We start from the raw sequence: 25,286 nt of genomic DNA, 5'->3' as shown, positions 1-25,286 counted from the left end.
GGTGAACGTGATGCAGTCTATACAGAGCATAATGATGCACACCTGAAATTAGCATAATGTTATAAACCAACGTTACCACAACTGAAAAAGAAGACTTACGGCTTGGCGGTTTCTGCCTTTACACTGTGCGAAGCCCTGAGCAGCCACGTTAGAATTCTGGCTACTCTGCTGGAAAGATCACGTGGAAGAGGAGGGCCCAGCCGTCCCAGCTCCTCAGCTGAGCCCAGCCCCAGCCAACACACCAGATGAAGGCAGTCACAGGAGTGCCACTGAAATGCTCATCAAAAGCCCAGCTGAATTGTAGAATTGTGAGCAAATGAAATGCTTGTTGTTTTAAGCCACTAGGTCTTGGGATGGCTTGTACACAGCAATAGTGAAATGAAGGACTAACTAATGAGTCTTGTGGAGCTCCTATTTACGGTTCCTAAATGGAATTTTCTCACAATCTCATTTGCCACACCATTTTCTGCTCTAAGTTCTTAACCAGTCAGGGTGGCCATGTACAGTTAGATGGGCTGTGCACTGCACCAGGGCATCCTGCCAAGGGAGCCAGTGGTGATCATTTGCCTGACCTTTGCCTAAACAGGGCACTTTCTCCGAATCGCATGAATATGCCTTATGAGCTCCCAGAGCTCTGACAAAGATGACTTGGTTGAATCAAATGCAAAATTGTTGACCTGGCCTCCGAGCTCCTTTGTTAACTGCCTGCTGTCGCCTCTGAACTCTTCTGCAACTTTCTCTGGCCAGTCTCCCTTTCCTCGTCTCCAGTCTTGGCTTGGCAGAGTTACGCTACCTCCCACCCTCAGACACGTCCATCTGTCTTCAGTCTGCAGCAGTTCCCAGATTGGGGCCGTGCCTTCCAGGGGAGGGTACAGTGAGGCCACCAACCCTCTGGGTACCCAGGCGCCAGGATATTTTCATCCTGTAAACATCAGAGGACCAGATGTTTGCTCCCAGGCACATTTTTTAGGGATTTCCAAGCATGGTAAGGTAAGAAGGGATGGCGAAGCCACGTGGTACTCTGGTTTCCATCTTCCCACATGGAGGGCCAAGCCCGGGGGACACGAGTTTCTCTGACCCGGGGAGGGCTGTGCTTCCTTGGAGAAAGGTCCACAGGTACAGCACCCTTACCTGTGCCAGGGAAGCAGGTCTCCAGGGGGAAGTCTTTCCCTCACAATTCACAGCCCAACCAGAAAGCGAAATGTTCCCACACGCTGTGCAAATGGACCATTGTGACACAGGAGACACGTTGTCGAACTTTGTAATCTTACCCTTCGTTAAATATTCAGCACAGACGATTTGATCTCTTCCTCCGCTCAGCTCCCCCTTCTTCCTTGGCGTCCCCTCCTCCTTTCATCCCCCCTCTCTGTTTTACCTGCCTTCCGGGAAGGGCTGACTCAGAGTCGCTCTCCTGGTAGGGACGCAGCAGAGGGGGTTTCTAGACATGAGACGAATGTACAGGTTGTTTTCTTTGACTTGAGAAGCTTTATAGGAAGTGCAGTCACAGCCTGGAGGAAACTGAGATGCATGTCCCACTATGACTACCCAGATCATACCACAGGAATGGTCAACGTGCCAACTGTGGGAGGGGAAGTGCTGGGTGCTCAGCTGGCCTCATGCCAGAAGGGGATGGAGTCCTGGCCATGTGCCCTCTGCTCAGGACTGCTTAGGATGACTAGCGTTTCAGGGAAACTCAGCATCCTTCAGGGCAGTGAGCTAAACTAGCAATTTCTAAGCTGCTCCTTATTAAGGCTGGCCCACCTGAGCCAATGATCTCCACAAATTTTGAAGGATGAGAGGCCTCTATGCAAAATATTCGCCTGGGACAATAGTTTGGCAACTGTAGGCTGGCAGCTGCAAAATAGAAGTAGTCGTAATAATTTTTTATATTATTATAAAGTAATAATTGCTACTTTTGATTGAGCAAATATGACAAGTGCTCTCTCTATATTACCTCATTTAATCATTACAACAACTCTATGAAATAGGTAATATCTATTTTTGAAAATGAAGGCACCAAAGCTCAGAGTTTTAATAACTTTCCTGAGCTGGTAGGTGGCAGACCTGTGACTCAAACCTGATCGCAGTGAGGCCCATGCTCACATTCCTTCCCTCCACCCTCCCCTGCCCAGCAGCTGTGAGCATTGTCACACCTTCAGCAGCACAGACTAGGCTGGCCCAGGAGCAGACAAGCTTGGTCACCCTCCTCCACACCTCCTGCCCACAGCTGCCGTCACCCGGCTACAGAGCAAATCCTCTGGTCTGCTCCGCCACTGCCCTGGGGTTCAGCCCTTTGAATTTGAGAAATTGTGGAATAAAGCAAGCTTTGTTACACTGGGTCACCTTATGTTGATTCGCCAGAGTCCTGGTCAAGCCTCAAGTCTCTTGATGCCTATATGAAGAGCAGGTGTGATCTGTACCAAGTGAGGAGCTCAGTTCTAAGAGCAGCCAGCTCCTTTCCGGTCCATGGCAGGACTGGCATGGATGGGCCAGGCTGGGGGCAAGGACGCAGGCCCTTCTCCCTTCCCCACTGGGTGCTTGCCCAGCATTCTCCATGATGCAAAGGAAGAGTCAAGCCTGGGTGCCTGATTTGGGATTTAATGGGCATTTGTAGTGTCCTTGAAGCACATTTTTTTTTTTTTTTTTTGCTGAGGAAGATTTGCCCTGAGCTAATGTCCATTGCCAATCTTCCTCTTTTTTTTACTTGAGGAAGATTAGCCCTGAGCTAACATCTGTGCCAATCTTCCTCTATCCTGTATGTGGGTAGCCACCACAGCACAGCTGTCAATGAGTGGTGTAGGTCCATGCCCAGGATCTGAACCCATGAACCTAGGCTGCTGAAGTGGAGCGCACCAAACTTAACCACTAGGCCACAAGGATGACCCCCGAAACACACCTTTTAAGACCCCATGGTGATTTCACACCCATTTCTTCTAGCTGAGGTCTGAGAAGATCTAAATAAGGTACAGAGGCAGTCACCATTCGGGGTGAATTCTCTTGAGCAGAGATGACAAATATTTTTGTGGAGAGAAAGCACTCTCTTCCCTCAACTCCCTCAGTAGGAGCTGCAGACAGAGGGGTGGCTTTGGGGCTTGGCTAGTGCAGGAGGCGAGAGAGTCAGCTAGCTGGGCCGTGGCTGGTGCTGACGTCCTTTCCGTAGTATTTATGAAGTGCTCTGCAAGTGAGGTCGCTATAATTTTCCCTCAATTTTCTTCATGAGTTTGGCCCTCAGGAAGAATTTAGCGAGGGGATAGAAGTAGAGAAGAGGAGAATATAGGAAGATAGTTTTACTGTGACATTCTGGATATGAGATAGGTTAGACTTTTTTTTATCTACTTAAACTTTTTCTGAATCTGTGTAGAGTAAGTATCATGATAAGCCCCCTTGTGCAAGCTACTGAGGAAGGCTGGGTGGTCGCAGCCCCTGGATTGCTCTGGGAAGAAATTCTGTCAGCACTTGTTCAGCCTGGGTGCTTGGATATTGTGCCTGTGTGAAACCAGAAAAATGGGCTGGATAGAGACCGCCCCCACAAGACCTCGGAGTCCGTGACTTTATGTGTTCAGGGCACCGAGGGGGCGGTGGGACCAGCATACCCAGCTTGAAGCTGGGGTGTTGCATTTGAGGACCAGTTTCTCCCTCGCCCGATTTAGACCTTAGATAAGTCTCCTAACCTGTCCAGGCTCACCTTCTTCCTCTGTGAATTGGGGATGAATAATGAGGGTAACGGAAATGATGCTTCTCTCCCAAGGAAGCCATAACAATTCAAAAAATTAATATATTAATACATGTGGAAATGCTTCATCAGCCCTAAAACACTCTGCAAATGTGAGTGTAAATGCTTCCACTTATTTGGGGTCTTCTCACCACAGCACCTAGGAGAACGCCACCCCCAGAGGATGCCCTCAACACAGATACATTTATGATGTCCTTTTATAGCTACATTGCAAAAAGCAAGTTATTCTAGAGCAGGATATAAACATTAAGTTTTTTTTTAAATCACAGACCTGTTTGAATATCTGATAAAAGCATGAACACTTTATCTCTCAAAAAAAAAAAACCCCCAGCAAAATAAACCATGCTGATACATACATCCAATAACATTTTACATACAATTTCTGGGGGCTCCTAGTCTCCTAGAATGCCCATCTCAGCTTAAGAAAATGCCTCTGCTAGAGATTTACATGCTTCAGCTCTCTGAGAGGAGTCTGGGAGAGAAATAGACTGTGTGGAAAATGAATGCAATAATGATGTTTAGCATTTGCCTGAGAAAAATCCTAGGGGGAACAGCCCTGAGATTCTAATGTACTCAAACGATGCTCTTAAAAAAGTAGTTTGTGTCTGATTACAAACAGTGTATTTAAATGAAAATGAGCTCAAGCTAAAGGATGGGTCTGCCCGGATATGTGGCCACCCTCAGCTCGCTGAGGCTTTGTGCAGAAAGTTGTGGTCCAGACATCTGAATCCTCCGGCCCCACAATGGGCGGCTATCTGGTATCGGCTGCGAGGTCTCGTTACTGCAGGGTGAGGTGCCTCCAGGACGCTCGAATGCCTACTCAGAGCCCAGCTTATCGGGGATCTGAGAGCCTCCTGCCAACCCCCCTCGCCCTGTCATATCTCGGGGGACTGGATTTGACCTCAAGCAACACACTATTTTTGGCTTAGTGGTGTCCTTGCACAGCAGGATTTCATTTCGGATACAGAGAGTTCAGGACCAGGGCCAGTTCAGCCAAGAAGGACAGGTAAAAATCCATACCAAGATCAAGTCAAACTGAGCGAGACCACCTCCAGAAACAGAAAAGGAAAAAGAAAGAAAATAGCTGAGCAGGAGAAGCATTGTCACACTTTCCCCATCCACCTGGGGCCTTCGATGGAAGAGCACAGAAGGAATTTGCCTGAAATGGTGCTTAAAGCCAGCCAGGGCGCTTGCTGTTAAGCTCACGGTGCATACCTCATATCTTCGGGTGGCTTATGACATCTTGGTTATTGGACGTAAATGTCGACCCCATGAGAGATGCCCAGGTCGCCCGCCTGACCGAGCCCACAGCTGCTGGGATTCCAGAGATCGGAGGCCTCCTGGCAGGCAGATGGCGGCACGCCTGCGTGTTGCCTCCTCGACCCCCAGCTAGATTAGGTGGTGCCGCGCAGGCAGCTGGAAGGCACCCACAGAGAGAAATCGAGCACCATGTTCAGAAAGATCCACTCCATCTTTAACTCCAGCCCGCAGAGGAAGGCGGAGGTGGCGGAGAGTTCCTGCTACGTCGGAGCCAGCCCCTCGGTGAGGCTGATCCGAAGCAGCTCCATGTATGTGGTCGGCGACCACGGGGAGAAATTCAGCGAGTCCTTAAAGAAATACAAAAGCGCCAGCAGCATGGACACCAGCCTGTACTACCTGCAGCGGGAGGGGGACCGGGCCTGGATGTATTCGCGCACCCAGGACTGCCTGCAGTACTTACAGGAGCTGCTCGCCTTGCGCAAGAAGTATCTGAGCAGCCTCAACGACCTGAAGCCCAGCCGCGCCCGGGGCGCCTCCTCGACGTCCTCCAAATCCTCCAAGGGAGGAAAAAAGGCCCTTGGCCAGTCCACCTCCAAAGAGATGAAGGTAAGTGCAGCTGAGAAGTGCAGTTCAGAGTTCTTCCAGGAGCCTCGGAGGCCAGTTTGAAACCTGGCTCAGCCCCCTTCTCATCCACACGCAGTTTAATTAATGTGCACGTTCTGAGCAATGGCTCAGCTGTCTCTCAGAGGCTCTCCATTGCCTCGTCCCCGGCCTGGGGAAGGGTGGCCAGCCCCATGTTGATTTTTCCGGGCAGAGGCAACGGGGAGGAGCCGTTAACGGTGTCCCCAGAGCAGCCTGCTGGGAGGGCCTCGTCTTCAGTATCAGGGGGCACCGCTTCGCCTCATCCATCTGTCGCTTACCGCCCGCTTCATGGATGAGATAACGCTTACAGGGCATCTAAAAATCCCAGTGAAAAGTGACGTCTTCATGTGAACTAGATGTTTTAAAATCTATAAGTGTTTTGCCCCACGTGAGCCAAACAGATAGAGGATTTGCTCTGTCTGTACCTTGGGCCCGGGTATTTTGGAAAAACCTGCACAGTCTCAGAGAGAGTCTGTGACTCCAAGGAGATGGCATGACAGCCTCGATGGGCTCTGGAGGCTTCAAGCCCAGTTAGACCAAGCAGGAAATGAGTGCAAGAAGTAACTTGCATTTATCTCATTGTTTGTGCTTATCACAGTGTTTGTGCACATTATCTTTCTTTGAGCGTTCCAATAGTGCTGTGGGAGGCCGTGGCAGGACCTCCCTCTGTATCACAGAAGAGCAAGCCGAGGCTCGGTGACCTGATTCCAATAGGACCCCCGATTCATTCAGCTACTTGTTCCTTCATTTCCCTAGAGCAGGCCTGTCTCCCCCACATCCTAGCTGTCTCCCCAGAGGGCCCTGCAGGCAGTGCAAGCCCCCATTAACGCTGAATGACTGATTGGCCTGCTACCCAGTCTCTGAGGCTCGGCCTCGCCCACCTGGTTTCTACTGTCTGCATTTTATCCCAGGTGGGAGCAGCTTAAATAATCATTTCAACTCCCAAACTATGGCAGTGTTGGGGCTCATACAGAGGGTCCCCGCCTTAGGTCCCAGTACTGACCCTGTGGCCAGGCAGCTGTAGATTTGTGGGCCGGTCACCTATCCTTTGGGGCCACCTCCGATGACAGGGAGTTGAGGGGTTTCTGGCCTCCCTTCCAGCTTCAGAGCCCTGGGGTTCTAGGTTCTGCTTGGATGCCCTCCAGGCACGACATTCTCCTGCAAAATGCCGTCCTCTCTTGTAGAACCCTGCTCCCTGCCTGCCTGCTCCCTTCCTAGTTGAGTTGCCTGAAGACAGAGGGAGGACTTAGAGGCAGGATAACCGGCTGTGGCCCCTACAGGAATGGCCATGAAGAGGGTCACAGACATGACACAGTGGATGGATTTCCTCAGGGGGCACCTCCTACCTGCTGTAACCAGGAAAGAGTTTTAACATGACTTTGAAGTCAGTCAGACCAAGGCCTGAATTTTAGATCTGTGTTTACCACCTGTGTGTCTTTGTCAAGTTCAGTTGACCTCTCTGGGCCTCTCTTTCTGTAGCATACAAGTGGAAATGAGTCTATCCCTTATGAGGAGGAAGCAAGATCCTACCTGTGATAGGACCTGGCACACCTTGCGTCGTCCGGGGTTTACTGACTCTGAAATGCGGTGTCAGGGCAGCCTGTAGATCAGCTGCTCTCCTTCCTCATCACGCCTGAAGAAAGAGCCGTGTGCTGGGTGTGCCTGAGAAATAATAGATGCGGTCTCTCTGGCTAGCAAGGTGGCCTGTGGTAGCCTCGCTCTCTGTGCACAGCAGGGGCAGGGGACCAGGAGAGCGCCTTCCTTCTGGAATGCCATCACCTTCCCGCTCTGGTAGAAAATGCCTGCTGATATTCAGGTTTAGGGCCAAAACATTTTTTCCCCTGAACTCCGGTTATGTACTGAATTGTGTCTCCCCAAAATCTTATGTTTAAGTACTGTCCCCCATCACCTCAGAAGGGGACCTTCTTTGGAAATAGGGTGATTACAGATATAATTAATTAGTTAGGGTGATTGCAGGTTATTAAGGTGGACATTTAATGCAATATCACTGGTGTCTTTATAAAAAGGGGAGTTGGGGCACAGGCATGCACACACAGAGAATGCTGGTGAAGATTGGGGTTATTCCGCCACAAGCCAAGGAACTCCCAGAAGTTAGGAGAGAGGCCTGGAACAGACTCTTCCCTAGGCTTTCAAAGACAGCATGGCCCTGCTGACACCTTGATCTCAGACTTCCAGCCTCCAGAACTATGAGACAAGAAATTTCTGTTGCTCTAAGCTGCCCAGCTTATGGTTCTTTATTATGGCAGCCCCAGGAAATGCATACACCCCTCTACAGAATTAGTCTTTTCTCTTCTCTGATGTTAATGTAAACAGTTCTCTGTCCTGGTGTTTACCATGTCCTATTGTGGTTTGCTAACACAGGAAGAGTGGTAAGTTTGATGATGCTGAAACAATATCTTTGTCATTGTTCTATCCCCAGAGCATAGCAGTGAATACTTATTGGTCACTGATGGTTGCTTTATAAACTTTAAAGTCGGTTGTTTTTCCAGGAAAGCTGGCCTCAGGTAGCGGGGAGCAGTGTTCCCTGGGCAACAGAGCACCACGGCAGCCCCTTCCTCCCTCCCCACAATTCCAGCCCCTGGCCTGGTCATAGAACCTAAGTTCCTCTGCCTGTCTCTCTTTTGGGGAAAGATAATGGCTTTTAAACTGTTCTGTTTAAAACTCTCAGTAAGAAGTATGTTTTAGATATTGACTCAGTTTACCCAAACACACAACCGAAACGAAAGTGTCATGAAATAGACTTATTCTTGTTCTCTGTTATATAATCTGATGTTTTTCAAAGTATTCGATACCATTCTTTTTTATTTTTTAACCTTAGTCATGAAATGCTAAATTTATTTCACAAGCCACTACTGGGTTAAGACCCACAGTTTCTCACACCCTGGAGTAAGGCCTTCCAATAGGTCCCCTTGAAATGCTAACGTGTCTAAGGCGTGAAGTGCCAGGGTGCCAAGTGGTCTGTTATCCCAGGCCCCTGGAGATACTAATTGCCTAGAAGGGCATCTCTGTGGGTCCATGGGAGGAGGAAGCGAGGACCGGCCAGAGGGGAGGTGAGCCTGGGGTGAGTGTGGGAAGCCGTCCTGGGCCCCCATATGGTGGAGGTCCTGGCCAGGCCCTCTGACAATCTGCTTCTCCCTCAGAATAGGAGGTCATTACAAAAATGAATGAAACACACTTTTTGCAACATTTTTAAATCAAAACAAACAAAAATCCATATCTCAGGTTTTTGTGTCAGTGTTGAGCATAAGCTGCAGTTTGGGACTCATCATATTTGGATGCTCAAATGTTAAAATTTCCAACAGAGTGCAAAATTCATGTGGCGGAGGGACAGCATATTTGAAAGTGTCCTGTCCTGGAACATAGTGTTTCTGAACTGTTGGGGCAAGGCCACCTGACACCCCTGCCCTGGGCACCTCATGTGTTTCTGTGAGGGAAGAGGGGCAGTGATGGTCTCTTCCACACCCGCCTCCCCTGGCTCCTGTGCCACAGCCCAGGCTCAATCAGGACCAATCAGCAGTTATTCCTGACTTTTAATCACCCTCCAAACCCCACAGTTTGAGTATTAGCCCCATTCTACAGATGAGAAAACCGGGGCTCAGAGACGTTAAGCAATTCATGTAAGTCTGTGCACCTGATAAAGAGAGAGCCAGGATTTAAACCTAGTCTGTATCATGTTAGAACTCACAGTCCTGTCAGTGTATCCACAGCAGCTTTTAACTGGAAAGCACATTTTGAGCTTGTCTAATCTGTATCAGATGTGGGAGTGTGCCCCTCAGGACGAGGCGAGGAGGCTGCTTACTCCTGCACATCTGGGCCAGGGAAAATTGTCAGCCAGGTTCCTGTCTCCTACCCTGTGTGGATTCTGTGCGAGGGTGGAATTCTCCCAGGCGACCACATGGCCCATGCTTTCTTTATCCAGGAGAAACTTGGCTGGAAGCATGACTCAAAGGCATGCTTTACACTCTCCTCTCCACAATCCATGAGTAAAATTTCCCTCTGGACAGCTTCTCTTCACATGGCTGCCTCTGATTCCAATTTTACTCTTGGTCTCCGCAGCATCAAAACATTTAGTTGTATTATCTGCTTTTGCCCTTCTCAACACGCATGAGGGAGAAGCTGGGGAAACAGTGTGAGCACAGCTACAGTAAGAACTTCACAATGGGTAGGTACTGTGTCCTCAAATCATTTCAGCAGAAATACTCTCAGATTTCCCAACTCCTTCTTCAAAGTCTCTGAGATGATCCACACACCAGCAGAATAACGTAGCAACAGAAACTGGAAAATCAGGAGAGAAAAAACATCAACATAAAATCAAGACCGCTCAAAAGAATATGCAGATCATACAGGCTAAATCAGCTGCCAAAAATGAGTTTTATTGACTCTGCACTTTCTGGAAGCTGCAATAAAAAGGGAGCTGGATTCATTTAAAAATTTTGGCTCTCTGAGAGGAAGAACCATACCCATTGCTTAGGGGAAGCGAGATTTTACCTGGCTTTAAATTCCAAAATTTCTCGTATGGGACTTGATACAGGGTATTGTATGTGATGTAATTTGTAATGCCCTCAATAATATTTTAGTAACAATTCATCAATAGATATATCATTCATTCATTCCTTCATTCCTTCACCAACACATATTTATTGTGCGCGTGCTGCATGTCAGGAACTAGTCTAGATACTTGTAAGCAAGTCGAAATCCCTGTGCTCATGGGACAGTCTCTCTTGGGGAAGAGCAAGCTATAAACCAGCACACAGATTTCTGGTGGCGATTTCTCAGAGGCCCTGCTGTGACAACCAAGGGCGCAGCATTGCCCTGCCTCTTAGCGAGGGCCTAGGGAACGCCTGAGTACGAGGCATCTGCTGGTCCCTTCTGAACCCAGTGGAGAATTCAGACGTCAGAGGCATGGATGGACCACACAACCCTCCAAAGACTTTTTTCAAAATCTTCTGTCGATGTGGCTCACCCTATGAGAGAAAAATGTCTGTAAAAAGTAAGAAGTTGTCCTATTGAGTTTCTTGCAATGTTCCTCCTCTTTCTAGCATCTTGAAGAGCAAATTGCTTCCTCTGCAATCTGTTCAAGGGACGTGACTGGCACTGGCCTCTGCGTGTTCCTCTCCTCACCTTCTTGTTATCTTGGTAATTTCTTCAAGCTGCTGGGAGGGGCTCTGGCTTATTTGAGTTTTCTCTTTTCACTCCTTCTCACAAACAACACTTCTCTCAGCCTAGGCTTTTTTTTTTTTTTTTTTTAAATAACAGCTTTAATTCACATATCATAAAATTATACAATTATATATACATTTATATACAATTATACCCATAAAAGTGTATAATTGAGTGGTTTCTAGAATATTCAGAGTTGTGTAACCCATCATCACTATCTAATTCCTGGACATTTTCATAACCCATTTCAGCTCTTTTTTTTTTTTTGGTGGTAAAATAAACATAACATAAAAATGACTATATTCAACATAGTACTTCATAGCTCCTTAAATGAGCACTTTTTAGGATAATGAAGTCTATCACAGCTAAGGAATTCTTAAGTGCTTTTCTTTGAATAATTTTATATAGATTTCTTTTAAAGAAAAATGTATAACACTGGATACCTTTCAACTTGTTAATTGTCAGATAATATCCAGAGTTCTTCACACTAGACCTCCATGAACTTTTCCAAATTGTCATTTATATAAACCCATAATAACTCATCCAAAAGACTATTAAGTCTTAATTAATATATTTTTAGAAAACTTTACCAAAGTATATTAATATTGTACTAGAAAACGAATTCCTTAAAAGGTCATGGAAGCTCTAAAAATACTTTATTTAGGAATTAGGGGAATGTTTTAATGAAAGATTTGACAATTATCTCTTAATTTCTTAAAATATATAATAGACTTTTTAAGTAAAATATTTAAAACTTAAAAAAATTTACCATTTTAACCATTTTTAAGTGTATAACTAGTGGCATTAAGTGCATTTACAAGGTTGTGTGTAGCTTACCACTATCCATTTCCAGAATTTTTTCATCATCCCAAGCAGGTCGTCTGTATCCATTAAACAGGAACTCCTCATACCTTTGGTAACCTGGATTCTACTTTCTGTCTCCATGAATTTGTCTATTGTAGGAACCTCGTGTAAATGGGATCATCCCATATTCGTCCTCTGTGACTGGCTTTTTTCACCTAGCATAATGTTTTCAAGGTTCACCTATGCTGTAGCATGTATCAGAACTTCCTTTATAAAGCTGATCAGCTTGAGTTTTGATGGGAGGTGAAGAGGAAAAGTTTGAGATTATGCTCTGATTCTGACCAGAGTGCTTGCCAGCATTTGGGATCCTCACTGAGGGCTGTTCCACACACTTTCAGCACCAAATGAACAGGTAAACAGCCAGCATCCCACTAGGAGGACTGGCCATGTAAGTGGACACTGGCCTGGATGGACCACAGAGAAGAGCCTCGGGGAGGCTGGCCACAGAGCCAGGGCTGGCCCAGCGAGGCCGTTTGGGGTTGGGTGCACTGCCCCATGGAACGTTGCCCAGGTGGTTTGGGATGGACATTTTTTTGAGACTGGGGTTACCAGTCACCTACCACAGCCAGAAGAAACCTCATGAATTCCCCTGTGGATCATCTAGTTCCAAGCAGCTTGGGTACCTGATGTATCTACCTGGATGAACCAGCTGCAAAATGTGCATCCTCCCTGCACACTCCCCACCTCTCCCTCACTAAAGAAATTCACCTGCTACAAGAATGATTGAAAAAGAACCAATAGGATTCTGGAGAATGCCTGCCAAAAGTGATTGATTTTTATTTAAAATAGTTTTATTCTGACAATAGTTAGCTTTCGGAATCAATTTTCTATGGAGGAGGCTATTCAATCCTGGTTCATTAAATAAGACCATATGAACAGCAAATGGAAGATGCTTCCTCCTCTATGGCAGGAGGGTCTGAATCCAATTCATCTGAAACAGTTCCAAACCATCCATATATAAATTGCATATGGGATGGGAAACAGGTTCTGGCTCTGTTTTATGCCACTGGGAGTTATTTTTCAGATCTGTTGGGGAGACTTTCTGCAAACACAGTAATACTAAAATGCAGGTTTTCTGTGAGCATCAATTACTGGGGGGTCTATATCTGATTTGCAGAGTTGAAAGGCAGTAAAAATTCATTATGAGCTGCAAAGAATATTCCATTATGCTTGGCAGAGCTCTCCACAAGATGACAGACAGTATAATAATGACTGATAACAGAGCGTATAATTCCTGCAGCCCCTCTCAGTCAGGCCACAAGATGGGTAATTGTATTTCCCAATCCATCTTCCAGGCACCTGCTGTTTGCTCAGCCTGGAAACAATTCCTGTTCTCTTTATCCTCTCCACCACACCTTGGTCACCTGGCTAGCTTCTTGCCTTTTATGACAGCAGGGAAAGCACTTCCCCGGAAGCTTTTTCTCCCAGCTGCGGTCTAACGCAGTGGGTTCTCTTCCTCACAGTGTCTGACGCCTGTCTCAGCACTCAGCACTCAGCATTGTAACTGTCTCTTCATTTGCTATTTCTGCTGTGAGCTCATCGTGTGGAGGCACCATGTCTTATTTATCTTCTTAACTCTAGCCTTTAGCACGTGTCCAGGCACAGAGAAGATGTCCAATAAGCCAGTCAGCTGAGAAACTCCAACTGTAATTTAAGAAGGAAATTGTTCCAAAGTTTAATGGAAGATCTGCAAAAGTAATAGGTCTGTGGTGTTTAATGAATGAACAACTATGTTTTGTTTTTAATGGAGTAGAATATAGTTTGAGTGTATTCATATGGAATCATATTCTAACAATTTAAATATCCAGTGTGCGATGGATCAGAGCTCACCATCAAAAGGACAGTATCTTAGGTAAACATTTTTTTCTGATGATAAAGTTATATTTGCTCCATTAGATGAAATTTATAAAACACAGAAAAGTGTAAAGAGGAATAGAAACATAACAGAATCCTACCATCCAGAGATAAGCACCGTAAAATGTTTAGGTATATTTTCTTTCAATCATTTATTTCCTATATATTTGCTTATATGTATATTAGGATTGCCAGAGAAAGTAAAGGATGCCTAGTTAAATTTGAATTTCAGTTAAACAATGAATAATTTTTTAGTATAAGTATGTTCCATGCAATATTTAGTATATGTTTATACTAAAAACTTATTCATTATTTATATGAAATTTAACTGCCATTCTGTATTTTTATTTGCGAAATTTGGCAACCTTAATGTATATCTATGTATAAATTTACTAAATTTGGTTCATACCATATGCTTTTTTATAATCTCTTTTTTCAGTTAATATTATATATTGTGGGTTCTTTCCCATCTCATTAACTAGTTTTTGAAAACAAAAGTTTAATGGCAAAAAATTTAACAACTCACATTCTTGAAACAATTATTAAAAATTGTAGATAAATACATCTTACTCCATGTCAATAAAGCATTTTTGAGCAGTGATTCCCAGAAGTGTAATTTATGGGTCAAAGGTTAAAAGTCATTCATTTTTAAAGATTCTTTTACATACTGCTTTCCGGAAACATTTTACAATTTATACTTTCATTAACAATGAGTTAGAAAGTCATTCTTATTGCACTTTATCAGCACCAAGTATTGTCATTAATTTAAAAAGTTTACTGATACAATAGATAAATTGCAGTATTTTATGGTACCTTTCTCTGATTATTGCTTGAGCAAAGAATGACCATTTTATTTTATCAAACCAATGGGTACTTCTTGTTTCATGGATTGCCCATGCATATCTTTATAAATTTTTCTTTTGACTGTATTAAAGATTTGTTATTTATTTATATGCACTCTTCTTATATTAAGGATATAAACACATCATCTGCTATGTTTGTTAGAAATATTTTCTCCAAGTTATGATGTATCTTTTAATTTTATTTGACATTTTTGGATGTATAAATGCTACTGATTTTTATGTAGGCAAATATGTCCATTTTTGTTTTTGATATTTCTTCCATTGTTTTCATGCTTTGAAAGTCCTTGTATGTCTTTAGGTCAATTACATATTTGCCATTTTTCCCCTTTTTTATAGTTCCACTTTTAAATATTAAACCCTTTTATCTATCAGCAATTTATTTTGTTATGTAGTGGCAAATGAGAATTCAAGTTGAATTTTTCACAAACAGCATAATTTCCCAACACCATTTGACACATCCATCCCTTCTCTCCTTGGATTGTCATGTTTCACTTATCATATGTGATGATTTTTTACTGTGTTTCAAAGATATTAATTCAATTCCATCAGTTGGGCTTCTAACAGTTTGATAAATGTCAGTAAAAATTTTTCATTCAGTGTTTTGTTAAAGCAAGATGACCATTTAGATGACGTATAAGGTGAAGAGTTACCGGATGCTAGCGACAGAAATAATGGTCTTATGTTTACAAAACTGGGAGAGAAAAGACTAAACCTATCAGCCTAAGAGTCTGCAACCTCTGATACCAAAGACAGAGGGTGTGCAGCTATGCTCCCACAGCGATTGTAAGATTTAGTTATAATAGGTGATATCAAGGTTTAGTTAGCCTAGAATTCCTGACAAAACTCTTCCTTCTTTTTATCTTTGAGCTGATTTTCTCAGCTCTGTTGTCTCTTTCACTGATTTTTTTTAGCTCTGGTCGGTCTACCACTTAGCTTAACTATTGAAAATCTGTACACAGGTATGCGTATGGTTGTATTTAAATTTCAGTGACTATCCTTTTCTCAAGTTGTTTCTTTCTTGCATCTATAGTTCTTGTTTTGTAAACTCCCACTTTTTTTCACAAACCCCTATTCAATAATTGGTTCACATTTCTCAGGTGCTGTAGTATAAAGGGAGAAAATAAGCATCACTTTGGACTTGATCTTGGATAGCCATCCTGAGGATGGCAGAAGGCAAAGAGGATGAATCAGTTAGAGCTCATAAGGTTTATCCTGAAAAGCTTCTTTTGAGGATATTAAATTGCTTGTGGCTAAATTTGAACTGTTTTTCATTTAATTTCACCCAGCTGAATGATCCAAGGGAAAAATCTTCTCAATCCAGACCAATTCCACATTTGATCCTGGAAGTTTCATTACCGACATTGACATTCATATTTCTAGGTATTATTAGCTCAAAAGATTATTATCATCAGTACTTCATAAAAATAAGTATAAAGTTCTTAAATTTGCTAAGTTAAATCCAAAAGTATACGCTAGCAGCATGCAAACTGGTTGGAGAATATAAACATTAGGTAAGGGTGTGTAGAGAGCATACATTCATTCACTCAACAAATAGTTATGACTCGATGCCAGGCACTGAAATAGGTGCTCCACATTCACAGATGAAAAGACAGTTTGTCTGTCCTGATGCAACCCAAAGTCTGAAGCTGCAACTCTCAGCATCATTGCCTGAACCACACTAGGGTGTGGAGTTTCCTTGGAAGAGAAACAGGTAAAATTACAACCAGAATGTTGGGAGTTTCGTATATTGTACAACCTGTCTCATGTATGCAGAGGCTGGCAGTGAGTATCTATCAAAAGGGAGTCATATCCGTGAGTGCTATTTGCCAAAGCTATGTCAAAGAAGAGGTTAAGACCATTGGTCTAGTGTGAAGCGACGAGGGTATATTACAAGGTGCTAGAATGGACTCTCCACACAAGGCAGAACATGAGCCTAGCAAAGAGGGCCTATGTCTGTCTGCTGCCACGAGTGAAAGCTTCAGAGAAGAGGTGACATGTAAGCTGGCCCTGGAGGAGGTGAGGGGGAATTGCCAAGTATGGGAGATGAGAAGGAGGCTAGATGTTCAGGGGTGGTCCTCTTGGCTTTGGATGGGTTTAGAATGCCCCCCTACCCTAACGTCTGACCAAATATTGCTATTTACAACTGGAAGTTCATTTCGTAGACTCCAGATTCCTTGTGGAAAATACTGACAGAATCCGGAAGAAAATGAACAGATCGGCGAAGGGACAGCGCAGGGAAACAGAGGGCAGGTGAAGTCAGGCAGGATGGCAGCTGATGAAAAGGCAGGAAAATATCATAAGCGGCCGCAGGGAACTTGGAGTTTGGTTTGGAAAAATACAAAGGGGTCCATCCGGGAAAAGTAATCTGGGACCCAGGCCTGGTGTGAGGAGGTGGGACAGGAGGTTCGGAAAACGATAACCCTAGAGCCCTTGAAGGTCAGATGTGAAAGGCAAGCTGGAGCAGAGTCGGCAGCGCAATGCAGATGCTTTCAGAGAAAGTTCCTTCTCCCTGGGGCTGCTATGAGGTTGATGGCAAAAGAACATGAGCCCTGTGAAACGCAGGCCTGACCAGGTGCAGGAAGCAGGCTGCATTACATGCAGTCTTTCCAAGGACATAGTTAAAAGTTCTGGGCTAGAAAAAGGTCGAGACTGGGAGGGAAGCAATCCACTTTTTCCTGGAGTTCGGAATTCAGAGAGGGCAGATTATTTCAGATCTCACCCAGAGGTGCTGATGATTGACGTCCTATTTTCTACAACCACCTCTTTGTAAAGTAGATTTTTCCGTGACTTTAGCCTGAGCCCGGATCCCTGAGCCTCAGCGGATGCAGCTCTTGTGCTAGTGGTCTCTGCCGGAGACCCAGAGAACATCGAGGAGAGACAAGACAGGCCCATGGAAGCTGTGGGAAGGCAGAAAAAGCTAGAATCAGCCTGGGTTTAAACTAGGACCTGAAAAGGCCCAGAGAGCAGGGTCTCGTAGCTTAGCCTAGGTAGTCAGAAACATCATCATGAAATTCATTTGGAGACATTTAAAAGTATACTTTATAAAGTACAATAGAAGCTCTGTTGATCAAATCCTGCTTGACTGACTTTCCAGATCACTTGATGTTCACCATTCTCTCTACAAAACATACTCATGGCAAGCTGAATCCTTAAAACTGGATGCCAATCCAAACTAAGGTTTTATTGGCAAAATGCAAAATGACATATATGTAAGCACTAATCGTAGTAGCAAAAGACTAACAAGCTAAAGATCTGCCAGTGGGGCCTGTGGTTTGTTCCTACAGCGTGTCTGTGCAGTGGAGACTCTGCAGCTATTACAGGGGACCAGGAGGATCTCTAGTCACTGCTAGGAAGTAATCCGAGGACACACTGAGTGAAGAAAGTGATGTTCACAGGTGGATATTGCATGCTACCATTTGTTTTTTAAAAATGTCAGTAGATACAAGTAGAAATATACATTTACTTATGTTTTCATACAACAACGATGGAGAGAGAGATAAACAAAAAACTTGGTGTCTAACCAGAATGCAGTCTAGCAGAGTTGAATGCCGAACATTAAACCCAGGAAGCAAACCAAACTGCATCAATGCAAGCAGAGGGAGCGCCTCCCAGGAAGGGATTTAGGTCAAGTTTGGGGGCTGGGATAGAAAGACGGATGTTGGGTGCACCCCCGTGGATGGGATGCTCTCATACCCTCTGGCTAGTGAGGAGGCAGGTTCAGAGGATGGATGGAGTCCCCTTACCTGGCCTCTCTGTGTGCCAAGCCATAGGAAGGACACAAGGAGCCTGGGCCCTGAAATTCAGGAGCTCTAATCCTCTTTCTTCAGGGACCTGAGTCCTTCCTCTTGGGTTCTGTCCCAGGTGTCCTTGGCTTCATGGAGATGCTCCTGTCTGTTCTTGCAAAGCCAGGGAGTAAGACTGGCACTCAGGATTTGCATCCTAAACCGGACCCTGAGGTGGGGATTTGTGGGTGCTCTTGCTGCCTCCCTCATGCCCGGGGCCCTGTAGAGTGGAGGTTCTCAACTGCTGTGTATTAGAATCACTTGATTCTCTCAATTAGTTGGCCTGAGAAAGGGCCAGGTATAAATATTCTCTAAGAGCAGCCCAGGAGATCCTGACGTCCAGCTGGGATTGGGGAGCGCTGTCACAAAATCTCCCCGATGGGGAGGAGGGAGAGGCAGACCACTCCTGCCTCCCGAGCTGGGCTCCCAGACTCCGTCAAGGGGCGGTGCTTTCACGTGCAGGGAAGGAAGGCAGAGCGAAGTATGGAAGGAAAGCGATTGTTTATTCGTTTACGTTTATGTCCCTACCTCATTGCATGAAGGGTTTGGAGGGAACTGATGAAGGTAATAGCAGCTGGCGGGGGAAGCTCTCTTTTGGGATGAGACTTGGTCACACAGGTATGTTTGGGTCAGCCACAAACAATGTCACCAGTGTGTCACCAATGTCTCACTCTCCAGCCACACCAGGATCCAAAAGCTCTCCTAACAGAAACAAGTTTTATAATACTAAGGTATTGAATGACCAGCTAGAGACCCTGGAGGTGGGGCCTGGAAGGGGGCATTCCTCAGTGTCGGCTAGGGAGCGTACCAGTCCGTGTCTGTGCATGTGCCCAGGATGGCAGTCACTGCCAAACACAGTAGAAAGGGAAAGTTATGGGAGCGACACCTGAATCCTGAATCATCAAGCTTCAAGACTGGGAAACTAACATGTTTGGCTATTTGGACTAACCAACAAGTGTGCAGCTGAAAGTGCTGTGATCCGTTAGCTTCTGTGGACCGCGAGTTCAGTGGTTAAGGTGGTGACGCATATGCTAGTGGTTTATTTTTTTATTTTGTAAGTGTTACCCTCAGAGGATAATACGTGAGGAGATTCGGGAACTTCACAAGAGGCCACAGCATAAAGGATTCGCGTTAACCTAACTAATGGTAGGGTACTCACTGTTTTCTTAGCTTGAATAGTTAAGACACTGAAGTAGACTCTTTTCTAAACTCTTTAATAAATGAAAGCGATTCATTCAGGCTGCTCTGAGCTGAGGGCCAAAGCCTGCTTCCCAGAGACACGGAGGCGCGAATAGCTAGATCAAATTGTAGGGTGACCCAGACAAAAAAGACGATGTCCACAGGCAAGACTAAGACTCTAGCATTAAGCCAAACACTGATGGCAGTTGCTGCTAGAGATGGGGTCGCCCCCTCCGTGTAGAGATGGGGTCATCCCCTCCGTGTAGAGATGGGGTCGTCCCCTCCGTGTAGAGATAGGGTCGTCCCCTCCGTGTAGAGATGGGTTTTGATATGCAAAAACCTATGGATCTTGCATTCTTGTTAGATGATATGCATCCTTCCTTTGGGGCTCATTCCAGATTGTAAGGCTTTCTCTATTCTTTGTTTCTCTCTCTTCCACTTCACAAACAAAAAGCTCTAAAATGATATAAATGTCCTAATGGAATTAGTTTAGATTACGGAGGACCACAGAGTCTAGAGGAGGGAAACAACCCAGGAAAGGGGTGTCTTCCTGGAGAAGGAGCTGCCTCAGCCAAGTCTTACTGGATGAATAGGAGTCAGCCAGATGAGGCGTTCAAGCTAGAGGGACCAGCCAGAGAAAACGCAGGGAGAATAAAAAAGTATGGACTTGTCTCCAGGGCTGAGCCCTCTTGTCATCTGCCTGATGTGCTCACACGGACCTTCAGCCAGCCTCTCGGTTTTTCGGTCCTGCATCCCGTTCCCAGTTGGTGGCATACTTGGTGTTGCCAAGTCTGGAGCATTTCTGGTTCCCAAGCATCAAATAGTCCCGGGTCTCGGCTGCTTCCCCCACTTACGATGCTCTGGGTGGTCAGTCCTCTGCTCTGTTACGTCAATTACCCCGCTGTTACATCAATTACCCCTCTGTTACTTCAATGACCCCTCTTCAACCGCTTTCCAACTGCCAGAAGCTTTTGGAAATCTCTGTTTCACTCATGGCCGCTCTCTTGTTCTCTTTGTCATTGGGGTTTTACTTTCCCTCCTCCTCGCTTTCATTTTAGTGGGCTCTTTGAAGGGGGAGGGGTATGATGACACGTGGATAGTTTTCCACTTTTCGCAGAAAAGATTCAGGTGTATGTTGTCATTCTTCAATATTTTCTCTAAGAAATCTCCTTACAAATATAAAAGGAAAAAAGCCTTCGTTTAAAAATGTTTTCTAGTAGTACAAAATGCATGTATTTCACCAAAATCTTGCACATACATAGAGATGTCATCCTTTTATTTCCCAACATGCCAGTCTGTAATTTAATCATATTCCTTTTTAATACCATCCTACTTTCAAAATGCTCACATAGAATAAAAGAACTCCACGCACAGTCAAAATAGCTTGGGTTAACACACATTGTCCCCTTTTGTTTTCTCTCTGACTTCTCTCATTTCCTAAATTCCTCAGAGAGCTTTTTATTAGCCCACATATTGACTCTATGCCTTTCATCGTGAGTTCTCCATCCAAGTCCACCATGGTGTTTGAACTTCCATGTCAGTCACTTGTGGGCCCTTGTGAAGAGGAAAATGATGAATGAGGTCGTGAAGGAGAACAAGACAGGATGGAGTCCCGGAACCTAGTTAGGCACTCGGTAGATTTTCTGTAACTCTATATTTTATAATTCTTTATATTTTTCAAACAATCACACTAATTTCTCTTGAGTTTATTCCATGACTTGAGCCCAAATTTGGCCACTTTAGCTACTGACAATTCTTAGGGAGCATTTCCAACATATCTTGTCCTTTCTTTCCTGCTGTGGGCATCTTATCACCCGCCTAAAGAACTGTACAATCCTTATTGGGTGTTTGGCCGGAAAACAAGGCCAAAGAAAGTCTGAGCATTTTGCCTAATGGTCAATAACAATCCCTGACCAAGAAAGAGGCAGTTCTTATCACCCTTTCTCTCTCCCCCCTTGAGGTAATTGGAAATCCATTGACCCACAGCAATTGTGGGTCTGGAGTATCTATCTGCCTTCCACAGGGCACTTACTCAAATTTACCTTTTAAACTCTGCAACTTTATAACTTCATATACATTTAGTTTCAGTACATTTAATCCTTTTTGGTGGTTATGACTTATTCGTGTGAGAGCGCTCTGAGGCTGGCTCAGGCAACTCTCCTCCCCTTCACATCTAGCAGAAAACAGCCCCAAAGGAGTACTCGCAATTCAGCGCAGATGTGGCCGAGGCCATTGCCTTCTTTGACTCCATCATTGCAGAGCTGGACACAGAGAAACGGCCGCGGGCTGCTGAGGCAGACCAGCCCAATGAAGACGTGGACTTTGATGGTGAGTGCCGTCCCCCAGGGCAGGGGGTGGGTGGGTTGGGGGTCTCTGGAGTGGACTTATAAGATGGGCTATCAGGAATGCCACCTCCTGATTACAAGGAAACTCACGTCTACAAGCCGGAGCCTGGCTCTGAGCTTGTTCTTGTCCTTGGGGCCCTTGCTTTAGTTGTCGCTCCTGCCACCACCCCAGCCTACCCCTCCAACACTCGGGGCCATATTTGGACAAAAACTCCTTCCCTGTGGTTCACTTGCCACAGCTGAGACAGGGTAGGACTTCTGTAAGACTCCATGAGGGACACGATTAAAGAAAGGTGTTAGATGGGGAGTTGTTGTTACACAGATGTAGAGACAGAGTTTCAGTTTTGCAAGGTGAAAATGTTCTGGAGATCTGTCACTCAACAAGGTGAATACATTCAACACTACTGAACTGCACACAAAAAGATGGCTAAGATAGTAAATTTTATGTTATGTATATTTTACCAAAATTTAAAAAAGAAGAAAAAGGAATAAACTGTATTTAAAAATCCAGCTTCTGACCCTACCTGAGCGAGCCTCGCCCTGGGGCAGCACTGTCTGCTATACTTGACTCTGACACTTCACCCACTTTGTCACCCCTCCCTCTAGCACTCCGTCTGTGGCTTTCACAGGCCACCACTCTGCAAGGATGTACAGAGCAGAAGAGGGCCAGGGTGCCTGCCCAGGCCCAGCCTGATTGCTAGAGAAGGAGTGAAGTGAGGGCTGAGGGCGATGCTTTCCTCCTTAGCAAGGTGTATCACTGGCTTTCTCCTGGTGGAGAGCGAAGAACTCAACACTGTTCATGAGTGGAGCCCACTTTTAAATTCCATTACTTGACTGTCAGTTTCTCTAATCTTTGACTTGATCCCCATTGTGTAATTATTGATGATTTTATCCGGGGGTTACTGACTCCTGGTTACTGAGGTAACAGGTTTTGGTACCTATACTAAATGATTCTTGAATGTTTTATCTAATTCTCAAAAGACTACGTTTGGGTGGCTTGTTGTTCTGGCCTTGATAGACATGTATCTGTGACCTTCTGGTTCTCATTGGGTTTGGTGGAATTTCGCAGAAGGTTACTCCCATTTCGAAAGCTCATTGTACCCTGCAGGTACCTGCCCTCCTCCCCCACCACAGCCCTTCAGTCTCTGACAAAGAACAGCCCTCTCCTCAGGAGTCGAACCTGGGGAAACCCAGGACGTTTGTGAAGGGACAACAAAATCCACTGTGGATGCAAGTGTCATCTTCACAGTTATAATTTTTTAATGAAAATGACTATATGGTTTTTCTTCTGATAACAACAGTAAGGTATGTTCATTGTAAATCATATAGTCAAACAACACACCAAAACATAAAGAAGAAAGTAAAGAATATGACCTGTAACACCACCACCCAGAGATAATAATCACTGTTAACATTTTGGTAGACGTTCTTTCAAAAAGACATTTGTTGTGAGTTCTCAACCTGATTCACCCTCTCCATTGCCTTCTGCTCCTCCCAATGGCAATGGCGAGATCTCCTTTCCAGGTCCCTGCTTCTCTCTTCCAGTGGCCACCAGCTCCCGGGAGCATAGCTTGCACTCCAACTGGATCCTGCGGGCGCCACGCCGGCACTCGGAGGACATTGCTGTGCACACCGTGCACATGACAGATGGCCAGTTTCGAAGGAGCACAGAGCGCAGGACCATCAGCACTCAGAGGAGACTCGAGAGGCACCCCATTTATTTGCCCAAGGCTGTGGAAGGAGCATTCAACACCTTGAAATTTAAGCCCAAAGCCTGCAAAAAAGAGTAAGTGCTTCAGCCAAATAGTATAACCAAGATGTTCTCATGTGCTCCTGATGCTGGTGGTGGTTCTTATGGTACCTTGAGCCCCCATCCTACATGGAAAAATTATTCTTGGGCATTTTTTGGGACGGAGGTCTTAGTTAAAAAAAATTTTTTTTGATGGTCTATCCACAAAGTCTAGCCTGGTTCACTGCTGTCACCACACCTAACTGTTGCTTCAGCTCTGCATCTGCCCCCCTTTCTTTCTGGCCCACTTGGTCCTCATGCTTTGTGTCATCCTCTCTCGCTGTTTCCCCCAAGTGCCACTGTCACACTGTGTGCCACAGGTTTTTAATGAGAGTTTGGAGTTGAAGAGGGCTTAGTACCAGGAGGAAACAACATCAAACCAATTAGACACCCTGCCTTAGAAAGGCATTAGCCAGGCTAGGTGGAGAACTTCTTGCTGGCTGGGCCCCTCCTCACCATCTTGCCACCATCTATTGGCTTCTCTCCCTCTAGATTCTCCTCTCCCAAAACCAGTTACTGTCTCTAACCTCCAAATTCCTGTGACCTACTCATTCAGAGCAGTAAGTGCTCTCTTGCTTTGGCCAACCCAGGGCATGCCACCAGGACCTTACCTGTCATAACACAAAGGGCTGTCTAGGCTTACCTACCTGTTTTTCTTTGTTTCTACATGAGCCACTCAACTCTGATGGATTCAGGGGTTTTCTAAAGAGCATTTTCCTCCTATAATAGTGGACCATGCACTGAACATTCCAAAACCAGGACCCAGTCCTCATCACCCATCTTTCACCTTCAAGGCCAGGCTGAGCTCCAGCTGAAGTCCATCCATGGCCCCCATGATGACACTGCTCTGTCCTCCCCAAGGCCCAGCCCTGGGGGAGCATCTAATGTTGTCCATTTGAATGGCAAATCAGAGCATCCCTTTTCTCTGCAGCTGGCCAAGCCAAACTTAAACCCTCTGCCTCGTTCCTCCCTTCCAGCCTGGGGAGCTCCAGACAGATCCTCTTCAACTTCTCTGGAGAAGACATGGAATGGGATGTGGAGCCCTTTGCGCTGGAGCCCCTGGCATCTCTGGGGGAGGACTACTGTGAGACAGAGAACCCCAAAGGTCAGTGGCTGCTTCGAGAGCGACTCTGGGAGCGAACGGTGCCCTGATGCCCTCGGTCCTTCAGCCTGGCCAAGGCAGGGGCCCTCACAAGGTGTCTGCTTTCAGCCCAGCATGAGGTGTTTGGCAGAGTTAAAAACGGAAATCGTAACAAAGTCAAGCCTGTGAGCACACTGCCTACTGGTGCCCAGTTAGTGCCAAACACACCTGCGGCCTCCCAGAGGACCTGCCTTAGGAGACTTCTGGGGCCTGGCTCTCCCTGCAAGGGCAGGCTAGCAGGTAGTTACAGCCTACCTGGTCTTCAACAGCAGAAGGTAACGGCAGGCCTTGAGGGGAGTGTCCAGGCTCCCTCCCTCGCCTCCCCTGGCCTGTTCCTAGCTCTTCGTGCATCTGTCCAAGTGGCTGCTAGTATCGTGCTTGGTACAGGAAATGAACCCACTCATGAATCTCTGGGCCAAAGTTTTTACAGAGGCAGCTCCTCTCTCTCCAGGGCTCAGAAACTCTCTTATATACTGAGGTTGCCTTCTTTTTGTGCAGAACTCAGTTCAGGAAGCAGCCCCTTTTGCCCTAACCTTTTTCACAATGTTCTGGAAACTTTCACTGGATTAGGCTGAAGAAGAGACCAGTGCCTTGGCAATGGGATGGTAGAAGGAGGGTGTGGAGACCCTGCCTCAGGACCACGCTATCTCCCC

General features: G+C 45.6%; 1 protein-coding gene across 1 annotated transcript; it reads left to right on the top strand.

Annotated features, from left to right (window-relative positions):
• The first annotated feature begins 5,182 nt into the window (after positions 1-5,182).
• C6H13orf42 (chromosome 6 C13orf42 homolog) lies at positions 5,183-24,644 on the top strand. Its single transcript, XM_046664170.1, has 4 exons — positions 5,183-5,599; positions 21,539-21,686; positions 23,249-23,489; positions 24,470-24,644. The coding sequence occupies exons 1-4, from the start codon at positions 5,183-5,185 to the stop codon at positions 24,642-24,644; spliced, it is 981 nt and encodes a 326-aa protein (XP_046520126.1).
• Positions 24,645-25,286: the final 642 nt, after the last annotated feature.

The sequence above is a fragment of the Equus quagga genome, chromosome 6, assembly GCF_021613505.1.
Source record: "Equus quagga isolate Etosha38 chromosome 6, UCLA_HA_Equagga_1.0, whole genome shotgun sequence".
NCBI classification, from domain to species: Eukaryota; Metazoa; Chordata; class Mammalia; order Perissodactyla; family Equidae; genus Equus; species Equus quagga.
The sequence above is the reverse complement of the archived record's forward strand: the minus strand, read 5'-3'. Positions and strand labels throughout refer to the sequence as shown.